At 47.8% G+C, this 19,530-nt stretch overlaps 1 protein-coding gene across 2 annotated transcripts in view; it reads right to left on the minus strand.

The window, feature by feature from the left end:
• The window catches only part of GARNL3 (GTPase activating Rap/RanGAP domain like 3), a 112,482-nt gene extending 95,557 nt beyond the window's left edge, over positions 1-16,925 (minus strand). Inside the window, exon 1 of one of the 2 annotated variants that reach the window (XM_082207674.1) lies at positions 16,631-16,925. In XM_082207674.1, coding sequence (XP_082063800.1) covers positions 16,631-16,728 — 98 coding nt within the window. In that variant the 5' untranslated portion in view covers positions 16,729-16,925. The remainder of the gene's footprint in view (positions 1-16,630) is intronic. The other variant, XM_082207678.1, reaches the window with a different exon arrangement.
• Between the last annotated feature and the right edge of the window lie 2,605 nt (positions 16,926-19,530).

A 19,530-nucleotide genomic window follows, 5' to 3' on the forward strand; every position in this document is an offset into this window, starting at 1 on the left:
TGGACGTATCATTTTTGTGCTTCATGCTGTGGCCACAGACATGTGATCTGATGGTGAATTTGGGGTGACCCAATGCAAAAATCCTGAGAATCCCTGTGGATCCATGCTTTGTACCACTTTTTTGCACCATTGCAGCCCCAGGCAACAGTGGGTGCGTGATTTGGGGGGGGCAGGCTGTAGCCATGGACATGCTGTGTGCTCTGATGGTGAATTTGGGGTGACCCAATGCAAAGATCCTAAGGATCTATGTGGATCCATGCTTTGTAACCACATTTTAAGTGGGGAGGGAAGGAAAAACACAGAAGGCTAAGAATGCAGGAGAGGGCTATAACGTGAGGAAAGGAAGGCAAAAGTTCCCCCCCCCACCCACCCAAGCCAGCCAGCGCTCTCTCTCTCCCTCCCTCCCTCCCATCTGCATGTTTTCCGGCTGCCTGATATTTATTTTTTTTAATTGCCTTGACAGAAGAAAGCATTTTAACTGCATTAAGAACTATTTAGCAGCGAAACCTAAGCTTTGCCATCCCTTAAGAGGTACACAACACTGTAATCTTCCAGATCGCATGAATTTACAGGCAAAACACTGTTTAAGGACTTCATCCTTTTAAATGGAAGAAAGCATATTTGAATGCTGTGTGTCCCCAAAAACAAAAAGCAGGAAGTCAAATCAGAATTTTAAACTGAACCTGTAATCTCTCTCCCTTCACAAACATTGTTCCCTCCGGAGCACAGAGAGGAATTAGAGGGACGCTCTGCTTTCCTCTCTACTTGCCTGGAGGGGAGGGGCTTTCCCTGCTCTTTGTTCCGTTTCAGCAAACACAGCAACGAAACAGAGCGGGAGGGCAGTAAGACCCTGAAGCAGAATGCAGGAAAGCAGCAGCTTCCTCTTCTTGCCTGGAGGGGAGGGGCTTTCCCTGCTCTTTGTTCCGTTCAGCAATTGTGAAGCCCGATTTGATTTTTGCCTCATTTTTCGGCTCCAGGGACCACACATTCGCTCCATAACACGCACAGACATTTCCCCTTCCTTTTCAGGAGAAAAAATCTGCGTGTTATAGAGCGAAAAATACGGTAATCAGAATTCTGATCAAAGCTCTGCTCCAATTCAACTCCCTTTCTCTGGCTTGCTGTTGCCAACAGACGCAGAGCTGGCTGAGGGCAAAAGGCCCAAGCTGGCTCACAGTCAAGGGTGATGTGGGGGGGGTGGGGGTGTCTACCGGAAACGTGGGCAGCCCAGTCTGTGTGTTCTGGTTGTCTCCCCTCCTGTGTGAAGCCAGCAATCTGGAAAGGCTGGTGAGAACCTACAGACACAGTTCAAAAGGCACACAGGTACAGTGGTGCCTCGCAAGATGAAAATAATCCGTTCTGTGATTCTCTTCGTCTAGCGGTTTTTTCGTCTTGCAAAGCAAGCCCATTTACGGATTAGCGCTATTAGCGGCTTTTATCGGTTTATCGTCTTATCGGATCAGCTGATAAGCGGCTTAGCGGCTTAGAAAAAGGGGGCGGAACCCCGCAGGAACTCGCAAGACATTTTCGTCTTGCGAAGCAAGCCCATAGGAGATTCGTTTTGCGAAGCACCTCCAAAACGGAAAACTCTTTCGTCTAGCGAGTTTTCCGTCTTGCGAGGCATTCGTCTTGCGGGGCACCACTGTAGTTCCGTATCCATGGGAGAATTTTAAAAAGCAAGTGGTCCTTACTGACTTGGTGCAAAAAGATCTTGTCAACTGGGAGGAGCCCTGGCTGCCTAGATAAAACACTATAGCCCCCCAAACCCTTACCTGGGAGTAAGGCCCTCTGAACTCAGTACAGTCTTCTTCTGAGTAGACAGTTATTTACTAGATGCAAGTGAGCTTGGCTAGGCACTGGGGTGCATTTTACCCTGGACCTTGCAGAGCCGGGCGACACTGCTGACGGGCCCTGCACCCCTCAGCAACATCTGAAGCCCATGATTGCACCCTGCACCTTGCAGAGTCACGCACAGGCTGCCACCAGACCCAGCACCGGCAGCAGCAACAAGCAGCTCCAGCTCGCCCAGCCCTACCCATTGCCACCCCACCACCGCACTTAGCTGACCCGGGGGTTCTGGATCACGGGCTCCACTGGTCAAAACGGGAGCCTCAACGATTGCCCTATCCCGCCGGAAGCAAACCAGGACTGCTCCAAGAAAACGCATGTGGCGAAAAAGGAGCAGTAGGCCCTGGTGGGCTGCCCCCCTTACCCACTTGTGATTGGCCAAGTGGATAGTCAGCCAATCAGGATTTCCCCACCCCTTCCCTTATGACTTCCCTCTGTGGCCCCCTATCCTTGTGCTGTGGCCTCCCATTTATGCAATTTTCACCTGTGACTCCCCCTGGAATATCCTGGGGCCCCCAGGGGGCCATACGGTCCCCAGTTGGGAAACACTGTTCTAGGCTACTTTCACCACCTCAGCCACACTCCCTCCAGGGGCAGACCTTGGTAATTTTTGTTCGTATGACACCTTGAGGAAGCCCAAAATTTGGCGCTCCTCAATGAATCTTCTCTTTGATGGATCTTCTCAATTCTGCACCCCACCCCTCAGCTTGGCACTTGTGCAGGGGAACTGCCTGCAGCATTCTAAATCTGGCGCTGCCCCCTCTCCGCAGGCCACAACACACCGCCCCATTGAGGCTGACATGATTAACTCGGGCCCATTCACTCTCCCCCAATATATATCCCAGCACTCGCTGCTTGAGGGGACCACCTCACTCTGTCATGACACAGGTATGGGGGACATTTGGCCCTCCAGTTGCTGCTGAACTGCTATTCCCATCAGCCTCAGCCAGCATGGCCCATGGCCAAGGATAATGGGAGCTGGGGGCCCCAGCATTCCCCACACGTGGCCTAATGGAAAGGCCAGCCCCACTAGATATTATGCATAGGAGCAGCTCACTTATTTGGAAGAATGAACAGTCAGCGATATTTCTGTGGCAAGTTCTAAATTGGCTCATTTGGCCTTTGGTGCCGAGTCCTTTGCTGACGAGTATTTTGACAGGGGACACAATGCGTCTCTGTGCAGAGGCACACTGCACCCCTGCTACAAACTAGGGCAGTGTTTCCCAACCGGTGTTCCGCGGCACACTACTGTGCCGTGAGACGTTGGCTGGTGTGCCGTGGGAGGGAGGCGGGCGAGGCGGGCGGTGAGAGGCGGCGGCGGCGAGGATCCGCGTCGAGCCGGGGGCGGCTCCGCGGTGGTGGTGCCGAGCGGCGGGGCAGCGCGTGCAAAAGGGAGGAGCGCGAGACAGCGGAGGAGGAGGAGGCCGGCATGTCCGGGCAGCAGCAGCAACTCCCGGCGACGGCTCCTCAAGCCCCGCCGCCGCCCCCTCCTCCGCCCGCTATCGCCGCCACCACCACAACAGCCGCCGCCGCCTCAGTTGCCGCCGTCCCTCAGTCCCTCGCTCTGCTGCCTCCTCCCACCCCCAAAGCTTGGAGGTTCCCCGGCAAGGGGGAGGGAAAAAACTTTCACTTTCGTGCGTCCCTCCCGGCGTGACGCTGCACGCTGACGTCACGGGGCTGTAATGGTGGTGTGCCGCGAGATTTTTTTCATTAAACAGGTGTGCCGTTGCCCAAAAAAGTTTGGGAAACACTGAACTAGGGATAGGTAGATCAGCCTACTTCTGTCAGTTTCTGTTTCAAGTCAGTCCTTTTCCTCCTGTTTTCTGTGTTTTTTTAAAAGAATACTAGAAATCCACATTTCATCATACACACTTTCTGCATGTCCATTTCACTAAAAACACGCATAGTATATGCATCCCCGCCCACAAATAATGTTTTTTTTTACTGGTTTTCTATGAATTTTCCCCTAAGATATGCATCTCTAAAAACAATTTCACTGCAAAATATACCTTTCCGAGAGCGTATTTTGAACCAAAACAGAATTCGGAGAAGAATATAGTCCGATGGATAATTGATCTCTGGTTTGAACGCAAGTATTGGAACTGTGGATTAGGTTGGCTTTCTTGAAAATGTGGTCTGAACAACATTCTGAATAACGGCCAGGGACTTTGCCAGTTCAATCTGCCAATTAGTCACAGAATTCAGCCTGCTGTTCTGGAACTACAGCTTTGCTTAACTCCAAATATTTAGCTCCATTGACACATCTATTACCACCAAAATAAAGAGAGAGAGAGAGGGAGAGAAAGAGAGAGAGAGAGATTTCAACCATTGTTGCTCATTTCCCAGAAAAAAAGTGAGGGGGCGCACATGCTTTTAAAGAAACAAAGCAAACCGCAGCTCATAAATCTCACTCTCTGTCTCAGGAAGTTTCTATTTCCAGCCACAGCAAAATTATTTCTTCCTCCTCATCTTCTGTGTCTTTGTTGTCTTCTTCCCCCTCCCCTCCAGATCCAGGAATAAAAAAAAAAAACACAAAACTCTTATAGCCAAGTAAGCTCAACCACTCTGCAGTGCCCTCTTGCGGCCCCGCAATGGAAATGCAGACTCTGGCACACCCAAAGCCTTGACTAGCAGTTGATAGGGCTCTTCCCCAAGCTATGGGTTTTAAATATATGTCAATACCATATATGTGCAGCATCAATAGAAGCTTGTACCAAAATTCCCTACTTCTCGCACTTCCCAGAAACAGTGGAAGTCCCTTGGAAAGGGGTTCTAGGAAAAGGTTTTCATCTTTGGAGCTTGGCTTGCAGCATATTCCAAACACAAAAACAATACACTATCAACCCCTGCGTTATTAGAAGGAGGGAAATGAGCACCAAAAACATTCATCTATCAAGGAAGTCACCCTTGGCAAGATTGCAGAAGAAGCAAAAAAAGAAAGAAAACAAAATCACAGCCTGAAATGCAATATGTTTTTTTTTGGGGGGGGGATATCTTGCTAAAGGCTTCCTTCCTTACCTCATGCTGTCATTATTTCTTGCCCATTTAGCATGAACAAGAGGGCGGGGAAGGGAAAGAGAGGCTAATTTTTCAAAAATGAGAAGGAAGGCTATAAGAAATGGGGAAGAGTTAAGCCTGAATGACGCACATTCTTCAGCTTTGATGCTACCAAGTTTAAAAATCTGAAGTCCCAATTTTTCCAAGAACCAGAGAGAGTTCTCCCTGCCCTCTCCTTAGCCCAAGTCAGGGCAATCCACAATGCAGCAGTGAGGAAAACCACATCTCAAAGGAATGGTAGCAAAGCTCAGAAGCACCGCCAGGCTCTGAAAATCCTGGCTGCACACCAAGAACACACTGGTAAAGAAGGCGGGGGGGGGGGGAGAGAAATTCAGTTCAGTTTGCATTTAAAGGCGAACCTGTCTAATTCACACTTTCTGAAACTATTCACGAACTGAAGCACAAACATCTTTCAAATTTCGCGCTTCTCCTAAATGTTGCAGTGAGGTTCTCCAGCCAAGTAATATGTGCAAATATGCATAATGTGTGCATAAAAGGGCATGTATCTCAGGCAAATTTGCGTACAAATGGGCATATTGCAAGACGTGCGCTAAAATGCTGATGAATTTTTCATGAGGACCTTTTAAAATGACAACAATAATAACTGAAAACTGATGTGGAAATATGGAGAAGTGAATTTAAGATTAGAAAAATAAGAAGCAGAGAGAAACTGAAATTACACGCTCACCAATTCCTACACACATTTGCAAATAAATGAGGCCCTTCAATTCATCCTAGTAAACTCATATGATATTTAGCCAATTACTGTGGCATCAGGATACAAAAAGGAGTTTTGAAGAAATAAGCATAATTTGTTTTTAATCAACCTTGCAGATAAGCCTACAAAATTACTAGCCTGCATGGGGAGGGGTAACCATCTTGCTAAAAAGGATCCCTCAGTGGCCAACAAGCATACATTGGTAAACTCTGACAATATTTTGCAAGAGGGATTCAAGCCCACCAGGGAAATTTAGACTTGCACAATTAAGGTGGATTAAAACCTTCTGTTGCTAGAACAAATCCAACTTAAAAAATAAATAAATAAACCAGACTGTTTGCAGTTAGGAAAGTGACAGGAAAATGCACTGAAAAAGTATGGGATGAAAAAATAATTAAAGAGAAGACTTATTAAGCACCAAACAAACAAATCAGAATGAATGCTCAATGAAGATTGGATATAATCCAACCACTGTGGAAGCTTTGTGTAAGAAAATCATGATGGATGCTCAATAAAAACGTCATCTGGAGGAGCCCATAGGGTACTAGCCTCTTAGAAGGCTAGTAAAACAAAAAGGCCAAGTGGACTGGTGGAAGAGGAAGACATTGATCTATCGCTTCTCTGTCTGCCTGTTGCATTTCCAGGCTGTTTGTAGAGCAAAAGGCTTTCCTTCCTTTTTGCTGGCACAGAAACCAAGAAGGTTGGTGGAAGAGGGATGGGGCTTGGACAATTGCCTGCAGGAAATTCCTGATCACCTACTTGTACCAGGCAAGCTTTTAAGCACAAAAAAGAATAACGTTTATTTATAAAATACTGAAGTTCATTAAAAAACTGAGAGGGGAGAATTCAAAAAGCAACTACAGATTGTGGGTTATGAAATGGCTACATTTAGGAATTTTGCAAGTTGCTCTGCAATTCAAAATATACTTGAGCTCTCTAGTAAAACGATCACCAGAGTCATGTCAGAAACGGGTGTTCCCTTCCTGGGTGTGAGAAAAAGAGGGGTGAAAACTGAGACAGGAGCCAAAGAGCAACATTAATCAGGGACTTTCTAATTAAAATAAATCTCTTGCTATTCCTGTTCACTCTAAGGGGGCTTTATGGTGGATACCATCCCAGTTGTTTGTACTCCAGATCTATAACCTGTCCCCCTTGAGCTCTATATTTGAAAACTCCATCAGGGCAATTTCTAAGCATTAACTCACAGCAAGGGTGGGTGATCTTTTTCAGCACAAGGGCCACATTCCAGGGATGGGAAGGGCCAGAGCAAAAATGGCTGCAGCAAGGGATGTGAATTTTACCTCTGTCCAGTAGGCTAGTTTGTGTGTGTGTGTCACAAGAGGGTTCAGGGGAAATGTTCCAGGGTGCACCCTCAGTTCATGTGGAGCATCATCTAGGCCTGTCATGCCTCCCACACTGAACCAAAAGTGCAGCCATGGGTTCCTTTCTCCACAGAAGGGTGGAAGCAGATGACGCAGTCTTTTGGGGAAGTTGGTCTCCTTCTGCATTCCTGACCTTCTGACTGAGGAACCTTTAATAACGCTCAGATCTCACCCTGCCTAATTTCTTGTCAAGTAGCTCAGTTCCATCCTGTGGCCCAAACAGAAATACAGTGGTACCTCAGGTTACATACGCTTCAGGTTACAGACTCCGCTAACTCAGAAATAGTGCTTCAGGTTAAGAACTTTGCTTCAGGATGAGAACAGAAATTGTGCTCCAGCGGCGCGGCAGCAGCAGGAGGCCCCATTAGCTAAAGTGGTGCTTCAGGTTAAGAACAGTTGCAGGTTAAGAACGGACCTCCGGAACGGATTAAGTACTTAACCTGAGGTACCACTGTAACGGGTTAAGAGCAGACCATTGAAATTAAAAGTCCTGAATTAGTAATGTCTATTATTTTCAATGGTTCTACACTGAGTAGGCCTAGTACTGGATACAACCAACTGGGCTTTTAATTCCACTACAGTTGTTAAGCAGGTTACAACTGCCATGTTTGACTGCTTTGCAAAATGTCATTTAATTATTTTTATATACAATAAAGCTCTAATGCAGTAATCACACAGTCTGCATTTATTGCATTGCATCTCTTTCTAACCTCACTGCTAACATTAGATAGACAGAGACAGATATCAACACACACATACACATGTGTACACACACACTCGCTCACACCCATCTTGGGATAACAAATCATGCATCTGATAGTGGACTTTAAAGTTAAATTACGGGTGGTGATTTCTACATGATAAACTCCTCTGAACAGAACACTTCTCAGTCTCCACTGATTCTGCTACATCTGTGCAGCAGCTGTAATAGGATCATGCAGTCATTCCAGTGCAAAGATACAGTCAAATTGCCAGTCCCCAGAGCAGCTTGCAGTTGCATCTCTACCTGGTGTTCCGGAACACAGGAAGCTACTTCGGTGGACTCAAACTATTGGTCTATTCCAGGGGTCCCCAAACTAAGGCCCGCGGGCCGGATAAGGCCCGAGGGACTCGTTTATCCAGCCCGCAGCAACCCCTGCCGCTTGCTCTTACTGGTGCTGTGCTGCACGGCTGCCCACTTCCGGGTCGGAGGAGCACCAGAAATAGCTTGTGCACATGTGCAAGTGTTATTTGTGCATAAAGGTAAAGGTAAAGGGGACCCCTGACCATTAGGTCCATTCGTGACCAACTCTGGGGTTGCGACGCTCATCTTGCTTTATTGGCCGAGGGAGCCGGCATACAGCTTCCGGGTCATGTGGCCAGCATGACTAAGCCGCTTCTGGTGAACCAGAGCAGCGCACGGAAACGCCTTTTACCTTCCCGCCTGAGCAGTACCTATTTATCTACTTGCACTTTGACGTGCTTTCGAACTGCTAGGTTGGCAGGAGCAGGGACCAAGCAACGGGATCTCACACCGTCGCAGGGATTCGAACCGCCAACCTTCTGATCAGCAAGTCCTAGGCTCTGTGGTTTAACCCACAGCGCCACCAGCGTCCCGTTATTTGTGCATGCGCAAGCATTATTTCCAGTGCACATCCGGATCGGAGGAGGCCCGTGCACATGCGCACAAGCTATTTCCGGTGCTTCTATTACCCAGAAGTGCACCAGAAATAGCGTGTGCGCACTTGTATGGGCACGCGCTCCCCCACCCTCCGGCCCGCCGTGTCATCGCCGCTGGAGACACTTGCCTGAGGCGTGGTAAGTTTGCTGACCCCTGACTCTATTCAGTCCAGCATTGTCTACTCTGATTGGCAGCAGTTCTCCAGAATCTCAGGCAGAGGTTCCCCCCATCCTCTGCTCAGCAGCGCTGTCAGAGCTGCAATTCAGGGCAGAGGTCCAGGGCTCTAACTTAGCAGAAGAGGCCCCCAAATGCAGCACGTTTTGAGGCAAGTGACCCTGTACTTTGCCACTTAGAGAGGCAGGGAGCCCATTTACGAAGTCCAATTAACATAGGAACCTTCTGCATGCAAAAACGTGTCCTCTGCCAGTGAGAGACAATCTCTCCTTTCTCAGCTAGGCCCCTTTCTAATCAGGAAATAGTATTTCATGCAGAAACAGAGGCCTCCTTTGAGGGCGATTCTTGCTCCTATGTGTTCAAAAAGTGAAACCTTTTCAGGAGAAAAAGAGTAACAGTGGGCATCCAATTTTAATTAAAGGGATCGAGGATGAATTGCTACTGTGATGTTTCCTCCAACCTACCTCGCATCACATTGACGGAAATCAAATATTTACATATGCAAACCAATTCAGATAAAAATGTGGCCTAGAAATCAATTAAAAGAGTTGTCACAACATTTATTTATTTAAAAAAAAATGGGAAAAGGATGATAATAGCAAAGCCATCAAGAGACCTGGCGCACTCTGTTCACAGCGCTGGGGGAAATGTTATAATCCACTCTCATCAGTCGCCAGCTTTTAAGACCTCAAAGCAATACTGCAGCAAAGGAATCCAACATTGTCACCGTCACGGCTAAGGCTGTAATTTCCAAGAAATTCATACAGGCACATGCCAGAACCACGAGGAACCAAAAAGGAAGGGTATTTCTGTCTAGTCCTATGAAAAACAAATCCTAGAAGAACCAGGGGGAAGGGGGGGGGGAATCTACCCAAAGAAACATCACAGTTACATTAGGCTGTAGTACTGAACATAAATACCATGTTAAATAGAAAGATAAGCTTGCTATCCTCCATCTCTTGACACGATCCTTGAATCTTTATTAGTTGCCAAGCAGACAGAAACCCAACAGGTGAAGGCTTTCTCATCTCCATGCTGGACAAAGGTGCCCTTGCTGAATTTATTGGCACATGACTGTTAAAGGCCTTCAAGAAATGGGGGGAGGAAGAGGGGAGGCACCTGGAAAGGAATAGCAAATACAGTGGTGCCCCGAAAGACGAATGCCTCGCAAGACGAAAAACTCGCTAGACGAAAGGGTTTTCCGTTTTTGCGTTGCTTCGCTAGACGAATTTCCCTATGGGCTTGCTTCGCAAGACGAAAACGTCTTGCGCTTTTTTAAAAAAGCCGCTTGAAGAGGCGCAGTCGCAAGACGAAAAACATCGCAAGACAAAAAGACTCGCGGAACAAATTATTTTCGTCTTGCGAGGCACCAACTGTAGGCACAGGTGTACGGTATAGCAGTTTGAGGAACAAAACCCAAACTGTGCGCCAAACCATATGAAAGAACAGTTTGGAGTGGGGGGGAGGAAAACTAATTCAATAATGCAAGGCTCCACAGGGAATTTTCAATAGACCTGCTGATAGACGGTGGTCTATCTCCTATCACTTTTTATAGGTTGCTTCCAGAAAGTTTGTTTATTGCGTATCCATCCCAATTTGTTTGACCATAGAGACTGGATGAAGTGGGGAAACCAAGATTTGTTCACTGCAACCTCCAAGAATGCTCGTTCTCACATAATGCTAAGTCAACCCAGTTTTGTCCCTGCCAGGGAAGAGAAGGGAGTGGGGAATGTTCTGTGCTCATTCACAGTAAACCCAAATAAGCTATGGTTTGCCACTACAGTATGTGCAAACTGGGCTGATAACTGATCTGTGCTTTAATACCCAGGGGGTGTAGCCACTAATAGTCCTATTCAGGGTAGACCCATCAAAATGAATAGCTCTCTTAGGGTCATTACTTTCAATGGGCCTGCTCTGATTAGGTCTAACATTGCATACAACTCCAGGTGGGTGGGTGGAGGGGGCTTAGTAATGGTTTTTAATGACAGGGTGGGAGGTCTAGATTGCAAACTCTCCTAAACCCTAACAAGGCTGCTGCATCAGCCTCCTGTCTTGGAGAATTTCAGACATAGATAGGCTAAATATTATAAGAAGAGCTCTCCTTGATCAGATCAAAGGGTTCGTCTTGGTCAAGTGTTCCATATCTTACAGTAGCCAATCAGATGCGCTTAAGAAGCTCACAGTGAATGCAAGCAGACATTCATATTCTCCAGCAACTAGATATTCAGGGGTTTAGAGCCTCATGGTGGATGTTCCATTCAGCCAACACAGCTAATAGCCATTGATAGCCTCTCTCCCTCCTCCTCCAGGAATTCATCTAATTCCCCTTTTAAAGCCATCTAACAGAGTGGCCTTCACAGCATCTTGTGGCAGCGAATTCATACATTAATAATGTATAGTATGAAGAAATACTTTCATTTGTCTGGCTTCAGCCCACTGCCAACCGATCAATTTCATTGCATGACCCTGATGGATATTTGATATATGTATGGCTATAGATTGATAGATACAGATACAGCTATGCAAACATTCTCCACCCTGTGCAGAATTCTATAAAGTTGCATTCTTCTTTTTTGTTATATAAAGCAGTCCCAAATTCAACAAATCTGTTGATAGGCAGGTGTTTTTTAATTTCTTACTGGAATGAGAAAGTTGGTGATGTGTGAGGCCATATTTACCATTCCCTATTAGTCTAAAATGGATCTCAAATCTTCTATTTTATACTTTTGTTTAATAACTATGTTATTCTTATTTTTCTGGAGAGAGAGTGAGAGAGGGAGAGAGAGAGAGAGAGAGAGAGAGAGAGAGAGAGAGAGAGAACTAGCTGTTGTATACAGTATTCCGAGTGCAGCTGCATTCTGGATTTATATAATGGCATGACACACACTGAACTGTCTTATATTCATCCCCAGTTCCAATAATTCCCAGCATGAGATTTGCTTTTTTCACCAACGCTGAATGCTGAATTGACAGCTTTATTGAGCTAACTGCCGCAACCCAAAAAACACTTTCCTGGTTAGCCCCCACCAGTTCACATCCTTTCGATTTATATTTATATAGTACCAGTTTACTAGGGGATGCACCCCTGCTTTCTCTGCTTGCCAACCCTGTCACCCCACCAGCCCATTCGTCAACTGTGTTTCCCCCACACCAGACAAACCCCCCTCCCTATACACTTCACCCACCCTTTCATCGCTCCCCATACAGCTCACCCCCACAGCTCATCCCAACCCATTTTGAAGGATGAGACATTTCACAGAGTGGCTTGCTAAACCACTTGGTGAAGCACCTCTCCCCGCTCTGTAAACCCTGCTGCTGCTGCTGCTGCCACATTTAAAGGAGGGGGTGCTTCACAGAGTGGCTTGCTAACCCTCTTTGTGGATTGATTTCCTCCTCTCCATTAAACTGCTTGCCCTGGGCCACCTGCCACCATCGTTGCTCGCTGGCTCACTTGCCCGCCATTTATCATGCTGGAGTTGGGGTGGCCCCCTATTGGTCATAACACAAACTCCAATATGACAACAGCATTACATTTTTGTGTACAGTGGTACCTCGGGTTACATACGCTTCAGGTTACAGACTCCACTAACCCAGAAATAGTGCTTCAGATTAAGAACTTTGCTTCAGGATAAGAACAGAAATTGTGCTCTGGCAGTGCGGCAGCAGCAGGAGGCCCCATTAGCTAAAGTGGTGCTTCAGGTTAAGAACAGTTTCAGGTTAAGTATGGACCTCCGGAACAAATTAAGTACTTAACCCGAGGTACCACTGTACAGTGGTACCTCTAGTTACAATCTTAATTCGTTCTGGAGGTCCGTTCTTAACCTGAAACTGTTCTTAACTAGAGGCACACTTTCGCTAATGGGGCCTCTTGCTGCCACTGTGCCACTGGCACACGATTTCCATTCTCATCCTGGGGCAAAGTTCTCAACTCGAGGTAACTCTTCCAGGTTAGTGGAGTTTGTAACCTGAAGTGTTTGTAACTCGAGGTACCACTGTATTTAGGAAGATATGTCAAATTAGGGCCATTCTGCCCCAGGGTGCATCACTTTGAACCCCAACACTTGGAGTGCCCCCCCCCCCATTGTAGGATGAACAAATGACAAACAGGAAGATTAAACACCCTGCAAGAGAATCAGGAAAGATGCAGGATTAATGCTCAAAGCAGAAGAACCACTCCGTAAACGAAACAGAACAAGTGTGTGATAAAGATCAGACAAACTCTAACCACCATACAAGCTTTGTGCAAGCAAGTCAGGATGAATGCAGGTCACCTGGAGAAGCGCTTCCTTAATTTCAACTTAATTTACCAGGTTTCTCCAAGCCCAGTTTTAAGACATCCTTCTGGAACAATTGGCTTGGGTTAAAGCCAATTAAACTACAATAGACAAGTAACTTGGGAGGGACATTTTTAGGCCCCCAAGTCATATTCAAATGTCTTTTGGGGGGTAGTAGAATGTCCTAGAATAAATCAATTAAGTGTGATGTTAGAGGAAAGGGACTCAAGTCTCTTCTTCTGGATCCAATTTTATGGGAACACCCCCCACACACCTCAAACACATTACACTGAAGAATAGCCAACCATCATATGCAAGAGTAGACCCATTAAAATGAATGGACATAACTTACTCAAGTCCATTGACTTCATTGGATCTCCTGCGAGGATTACTAATGTTTGGTATCACCTATTGCGCAGCTGGCAATTTCCTATAAGAGAGATGGGGAACCTGTGGTCATCTAGATGTTGTTGGACTACATCTGTCATCCTTGATTAAAGACCATGGTGGCTGGGGCTGATGGGAACTGGAGTCCCACAACATATGGTAAAGCCTCAGATGCTTGATGTAGAATATCTAGGTTGTAGGTCTAAAAAGGTAAAGGTACCCCTGACTGTTAGGTCCAGTCGTGGACGACTCTGGGCTTGCAGCGCTCATCTCACTTTATTGACCGAGGGAGCCGGTGTACAGCTTCCGGTCATGTGGCCAGCATGCCTAAGCCACTTCTGGCGAACCAGAGCAGCGCACGGAAACGCTGTTTACCTTCCCAGTGGAGTGGTACCTATTTATCTACTTGCATTTTGACGTGCTTTCGAACTGCTAGGTTGGCAGGAGCAGGGACCGAGCAACTGGAGCTCACCCCGTCATGGGGATTCGAACTGCCAATCTTCTGATCAGCAAGCCCTAGGCTCAGTAGTTTAGACCACAGTGCCACCTGTGTCCCTAGGTTGTAGGTCTACCCCTGTGTAAATTGTCTAATGAAAAGTGCACTCTGGGAATGATTTTACCACATATCATTGGAAGGAGGTTTAATATTTATTTAGGACAGGGAGTTAATCTCTCAGTGGATTAAAACATTCTACCCTCAGGGAACACTTTCTATATTGGCAAGCCTCCAAAACCAACAAATCAAAACCTCTGCCATGGAGCTGGTTCTGAGTTACAGGATTCTGGAGCATGTTCTAAGGTGCACATCTCAAAGGAAGCTAGATGCCTTATGGTCTGACTCAGTGTAAGGCAGACTCCTGCGCGGATTAACACTTTATTCAGAACCATGAGGACTAGAATCTTATTGTATGTTTATGAGAAGAGCCATAGTTCCTAGGCAGAGCACATGCTTTGCATGCAGAAGGCCACAAGTTCACTCCCTGGCATCTTCAGATAGGACTGGGAGAAACCCCTGCCTCAATACCCCAGAGAGCTGTTGCTGGTAGTAGACAACACTGAGATAGACGGACCAATAATCTGACTAGGTATAAGAGCAGCTACTTCTCTTACTAGTCTGGTAGACACAGAGAAGGAGGAACTGCGGGCAGCCAAGTGAATGCACTAGAGGAATAAATGTAGGGCTCCATCACTGCTATGGTCCCAGAACCTAGCAGCAATCCAGACTCAGGGACACCAACTAGGGAGCTGGACCAAGCTCAGGGCTCTGAGCTGGCTGCTGTAGATCAGAAGACCACCCCTTGGGAGGACGTCCCATACCACACAGGGCATGTCGGGTCAGAGGCAAGACCCTCACAGATGGCATCTCCTAAGCCCAAGCAATGCAATGCCTCCCACTGTACCTCACCTGTCCAACAGCACATGGCACATACCACGCAAGAGGCTATGGGATGGAGGACGAGTGTCCAGCCCATCTCCAGGGCAGAAGGTTGGCCCTTTAAAACTCTGAAGTTCTCCACAAGGGGAAGGAGCCTGAAGAGGTACTCTGAAGATAAAGCTTTTAAAGGTCCCCATCTGCAGCAAGTTGCTCACTCAGTGCTCTCTGTGATCCTGCAACCCCTGGCCAGCCTTACAGATCTGGTATTGGACCAGATTCTGACGATCCCTGCTCCACAACTGCCACAGAAACCATGTGGGCAGCGGGGGGGGAGGGGGGAGTTTCCTCCTCCTCCACAGAAATGAGAAGGGCCAGTAGTTCTAGTGAGCTTACTTACAAGCATGGGTGTAGCCAGGGAGGACAGGGGGGCAGCTGCCTCCCCTGCCCCAAAAAATCAAGTAAATAAATAAAAATACTTAACTAACCAATCTCGTCAAAGATAGTTCGGTTCTGCCCCCTGCCCCACATAAGCCTGCCCCCTAACATAAATCCTGGATACACCCATGCTTACAAGGTGCCCTTACAGCAGTTTTGTGGTGGAGGCGAATGAGTTAGGACAGAAAACACACTGCCTTGCCAGCATAGTCAATGGTTCAGGATGATGGGAATTGTGGTCCCACAACATCTTGGAGGGTGGGGAGGAAACACCACCCCTGCCTTGTTATATTCAATCCAAGGGTGGCCCTGGCTGTCAATCTCCTCCTCCTCACTCCCAGTGTTGCTCTTGTAGGGCTCAGCAAGGAGGAGAATTAGGGCACAACCAGAATTAGTTGTCTCTGCTTTTCACTGGCTGTGATTCCACCTGTTATGGGGTCTGTCTCTGCCCATCACTGGCTCTGGTTCCACCTCCTGTTGGTCTCTTTGCCTTCTGCCCCACCCGTCCCAACAAGAACCAGTCACCACTGGGGGCTATATGCAGTTCCTCGTCCAGTTGTAGCTCCTCAGTGGAAAGAAAAGTGCACTCTGCATGAACTCAGAAGCACACTTTCTGATATCCCCTTCTCTCCCAGACTCAAAACTGAGGCACTTCTTTCTCCCACTGGCCTCAGTCCCTTTTTCCTTCTAGGCAGATCCTCTCCAAACTCAGACCCTGCTGTTTCCAATATGCACAAACTATATAGATATATTTTGCACCGTATAATTAACTACAGTACATAACAGCAGCTTCAAATGGGCAGCACAACAGGCAAAAAAGCCAATGTTAGTCCTACTCAGAACAGACTCATTCAAATCAACATGCGTGCCTAACTTAGGTTCGTTCGTTTCAACGGGTCTACTTGGAGTAGAACTTAGTTGGAATGCAACACAACATAAGCAGAGCTTTGAAGGGAACTGAATCCGGGATCAAGAAAGCCAGGTGGGTGGGTTTTTCTTGGGGGTGGGGTGTCTCCTTAATGCTGTCTACCTCCTGGGCCTGGTTGGGTTCTGTGAAGAGGAGAGAGCAGGGGTGGACTCGGCGGAGGGGGGAGACAACACCCCGACCCACCCGACCCCCTTTTAGGATCCTCTACTGCAGCAGGCGCTGTGACTCCTAGATCCCAACGTGGCAAAGCTACGGCAACAACCACTCAATGCAGGTGTGTGGGGATCCGGAGCGGGTGGACCGTCCCTCCCAGATGGCTTACTGAGAGACACCCCCTCCCGCCAAGATGTTCCCAAAGCGAACACCCCATAATAGCAACATTGCTCCCTTACTTGTCGCCGTCGCTCTCGCATTCAAAGCTGACTCCTTTCCGCAGCAACGCGGCACGCCGGCTCCTCAGCTTAGTCAACGGAGCCGCTTCCAACGCCATCGTCCATACCGCCCCGCCTCGAAAGCCCCTGGGTCCTGCGTTGGTCCTGGCTGCTGGAGCAACCGGAGAGAGCTGGCCGGTCCCCCCCCCCCGCTTTCTCTTTCTTTCCCTTTCTCCTCCCTCCGAGCGGCTGGGTCCGCCCAGTTTTGGCGAGGGGCGCACGGAAGAAGTGGAGGAGGGGGAGGCAGAGGAGAACGGCCGAAAAACTACGCCGCCCTCGGCGCCGATGCCTCACCTGGCGCAAATCCAGTCTTTCATTTCGGGAGCGCCTGCAAGCTCTTCCCCATCTCAGGTCCTTCGGAAGCGAGGGGGGGGGGGAGGACAGGCGCTCTGCACATGTCCAGACGCACTGTGCTTTTTAATAGTGGCTTTAGGGCCTGTGTCTAAAGTATGTCAGGCAAGATGTTGTGTGTGTGAGAATTAACTTGTTATAATTAAATGTATGAACTGTGGCAGGAGTTTGGTAACTTGGCTGACCTTTAACAGAGGATTGGAGCAGGGGCCAGCAAACTTTTTCAGCAGGGGGCCCGTCCACTGTCCCTCAGACCTTGTGGGGGGGGGCAAACTCTTTTTTTAAAAATAAGAACCAATTCCTATGCCCCACAAATAACCCAGAGATGCATTTTAAATAAAAGCACATATTCTACTCATGTAAAAACAAGCTGATTCCTGGACCACCCACAGGTCGGATTTAGAAGGCGATTGGGCCGGATCCGGCCCCCGGACCTTAGTTTGCCTAGCCTTGGATTAGAGCAATTGACGGAGGGTAATGCTGTCTGTGACTGGAAGCCGTCATGGCTCTGTTCTCCCTTAACTGCTGGAGGCTGGATGCCTCAATACCAGTTGCTGGGAATCACAAATGGGAAGAACATTTTTACACTCAAGGTCTACTTCTGGGCTTCCCACTAGGAAATCTGGTTGGCCACTAACAACAACAATTTTATTATACATATCCTACCCATCTGGCTGGGTTTCCTCAACCACTCTGGGTGGCTTACAGCATATTTAAAGGTAAAGGTAAAGGGACCCCTGACCATTAGGTCCAGTCGTGACCGACTCTGGCGTTGTGGCGCTCATCTATCTTTATTGGCCGAGGGAGCTGGCGTACAGCTCATGTGGCCAGCATGACTAAGCCGCTTCTGGAGAACCAGAGCAGCACACGGAAACGCCGTTTACCTTCCCGCCCTAGCGGTACCTATTTATCTACTTGCACTTTGATGTACGGTACTTTTGAACTGCTAGGTTGGCAGGAGCAGGGACTGAACAATGGGAGCTCACCCCGCTGCGGGGATTCGAACCGCCGACCTTCCAATCGGCAAGTCCTAGAAGTCCTAGGCTCTGTGGTTTAACCCACAGCGCCACCCACGTCCCACAGCATATTTAAAACATAGTAAAATATCAAACATTAAAAACGTCCCGATTTCAGATGTCTTCTAAAAGTTATGTAATTCTTTATCTCTTTGACATCTGAAGGTAGGGCATTTCATAGGGAGGAATTATTATCATTACAGTGGTGCCTCGGGTTAAGAACTTAATTCGCTCTGGAGGTCTGTTCTTAAACTGAAACTGTTCTTAACCTGAAACTGTTCTTAACCTGAAGCACCACTTTCGCTAATGGGGCCTCCCACTGCGCTGCCACCACACGATTTCTGTTCTCATCCTGAAGCAAAGTTCTTAATATTTCTGGGTTAGTGGAGTCTGTAACCTTGAAGCGTATGTAACCCGAGGTACCACTGTACTGTGTCAGAACAAGATGCTGGACTAGATGGGCTTTTGGTCTGATCAAGTGGGACTCTTCTGATAAGTTGCCTTAAACCAAATCAGACCATTGGTCGGTCCAGCTAGATCTCTTATTTTCTACAGCAGGTGTTGCCAGCTTGGTGCCCATGGGCACAGACGTCCCCACAGATGCCTTCCACAGGGTCCCTGCCAAAATTAAGTTTGAAAGAAATACTCCACTGCATCCAGCATTGCTGGTTGTTGCACATGAAGGCTGATGAGTCCTGATACACAATGTAGACTCTACAAACTGCCTGGTGATGGCTGTCTTGGACTTCAGACAGAAGTCTTCAGACTCAGGAGATGCCAGGGATTCAACCAGGGAGGGGAACTTCTGCATGCAAAGCATGCGCTCAGCCACTGAACTACATTTCATGAAGTGTTCGGATCTGTATACATTTTGTCTCTGCTTAGAAATGTCACAGACCAACAGCTGCCTCTTCCATTTCATGGTATTTTGGTCCTGCTGTTTACAATTTGGATTCTCTCTCCCTGCTCCCCACTCTGTAGAGACAGGCCTGGTGTCTGCACTTGGCATTCCTGAGAAGATGCCAGGCTCCCTGGGGGCCACGGATGTAGTGAAGCTTACCCAGGCCCTTGGCCCGGTTGGCTGGGTCTTAGGTTGCCTCTAGATTGCACTTTGCAGGAGGGATTCAAATGCATACCAGAAATATTAAAGTGGATTAAAGTGCTGCTGGTTACCAGCTGCTGTGAATATAGGTGGGGAAAGCACTGTTGTGCTGAGGTTCTGCTTTGCATGGGCATCTGTTTGGCCAGTGTGAGAACAGGGTGCTGTTCTGATTTGTTTACATGGCGCTTTGATGACAGCGAGCAATTGCTCTGGCTTCATCCTGATTTGCTTACAACAGAGGTCAACACAGAAGCCATAGGACCTGCAAAGGCTTTCACTGGTGCCCCTGGGCAGGTGCCCCAGACTCTGAGGTTTCTTTCTTCTTCTTCTTTTTTGAAGCAAGTATCTCCTCCTCTTAGAAAGAAAGTTATGGAACAAAATGTGCAGGTGAC

This window comes from Podarcis vaucheri (genome assembly GCF_965113315.1).
Source record: "Podarcis vaucheri genome assembly, chromosome: Z".
Classification (NCBI taxonomy): Eukaryota; Metazoa; Chordata; class Lepidosauria; order Squamata; family Lacertidae; genus Podarcis; species Podarcis vaucheri.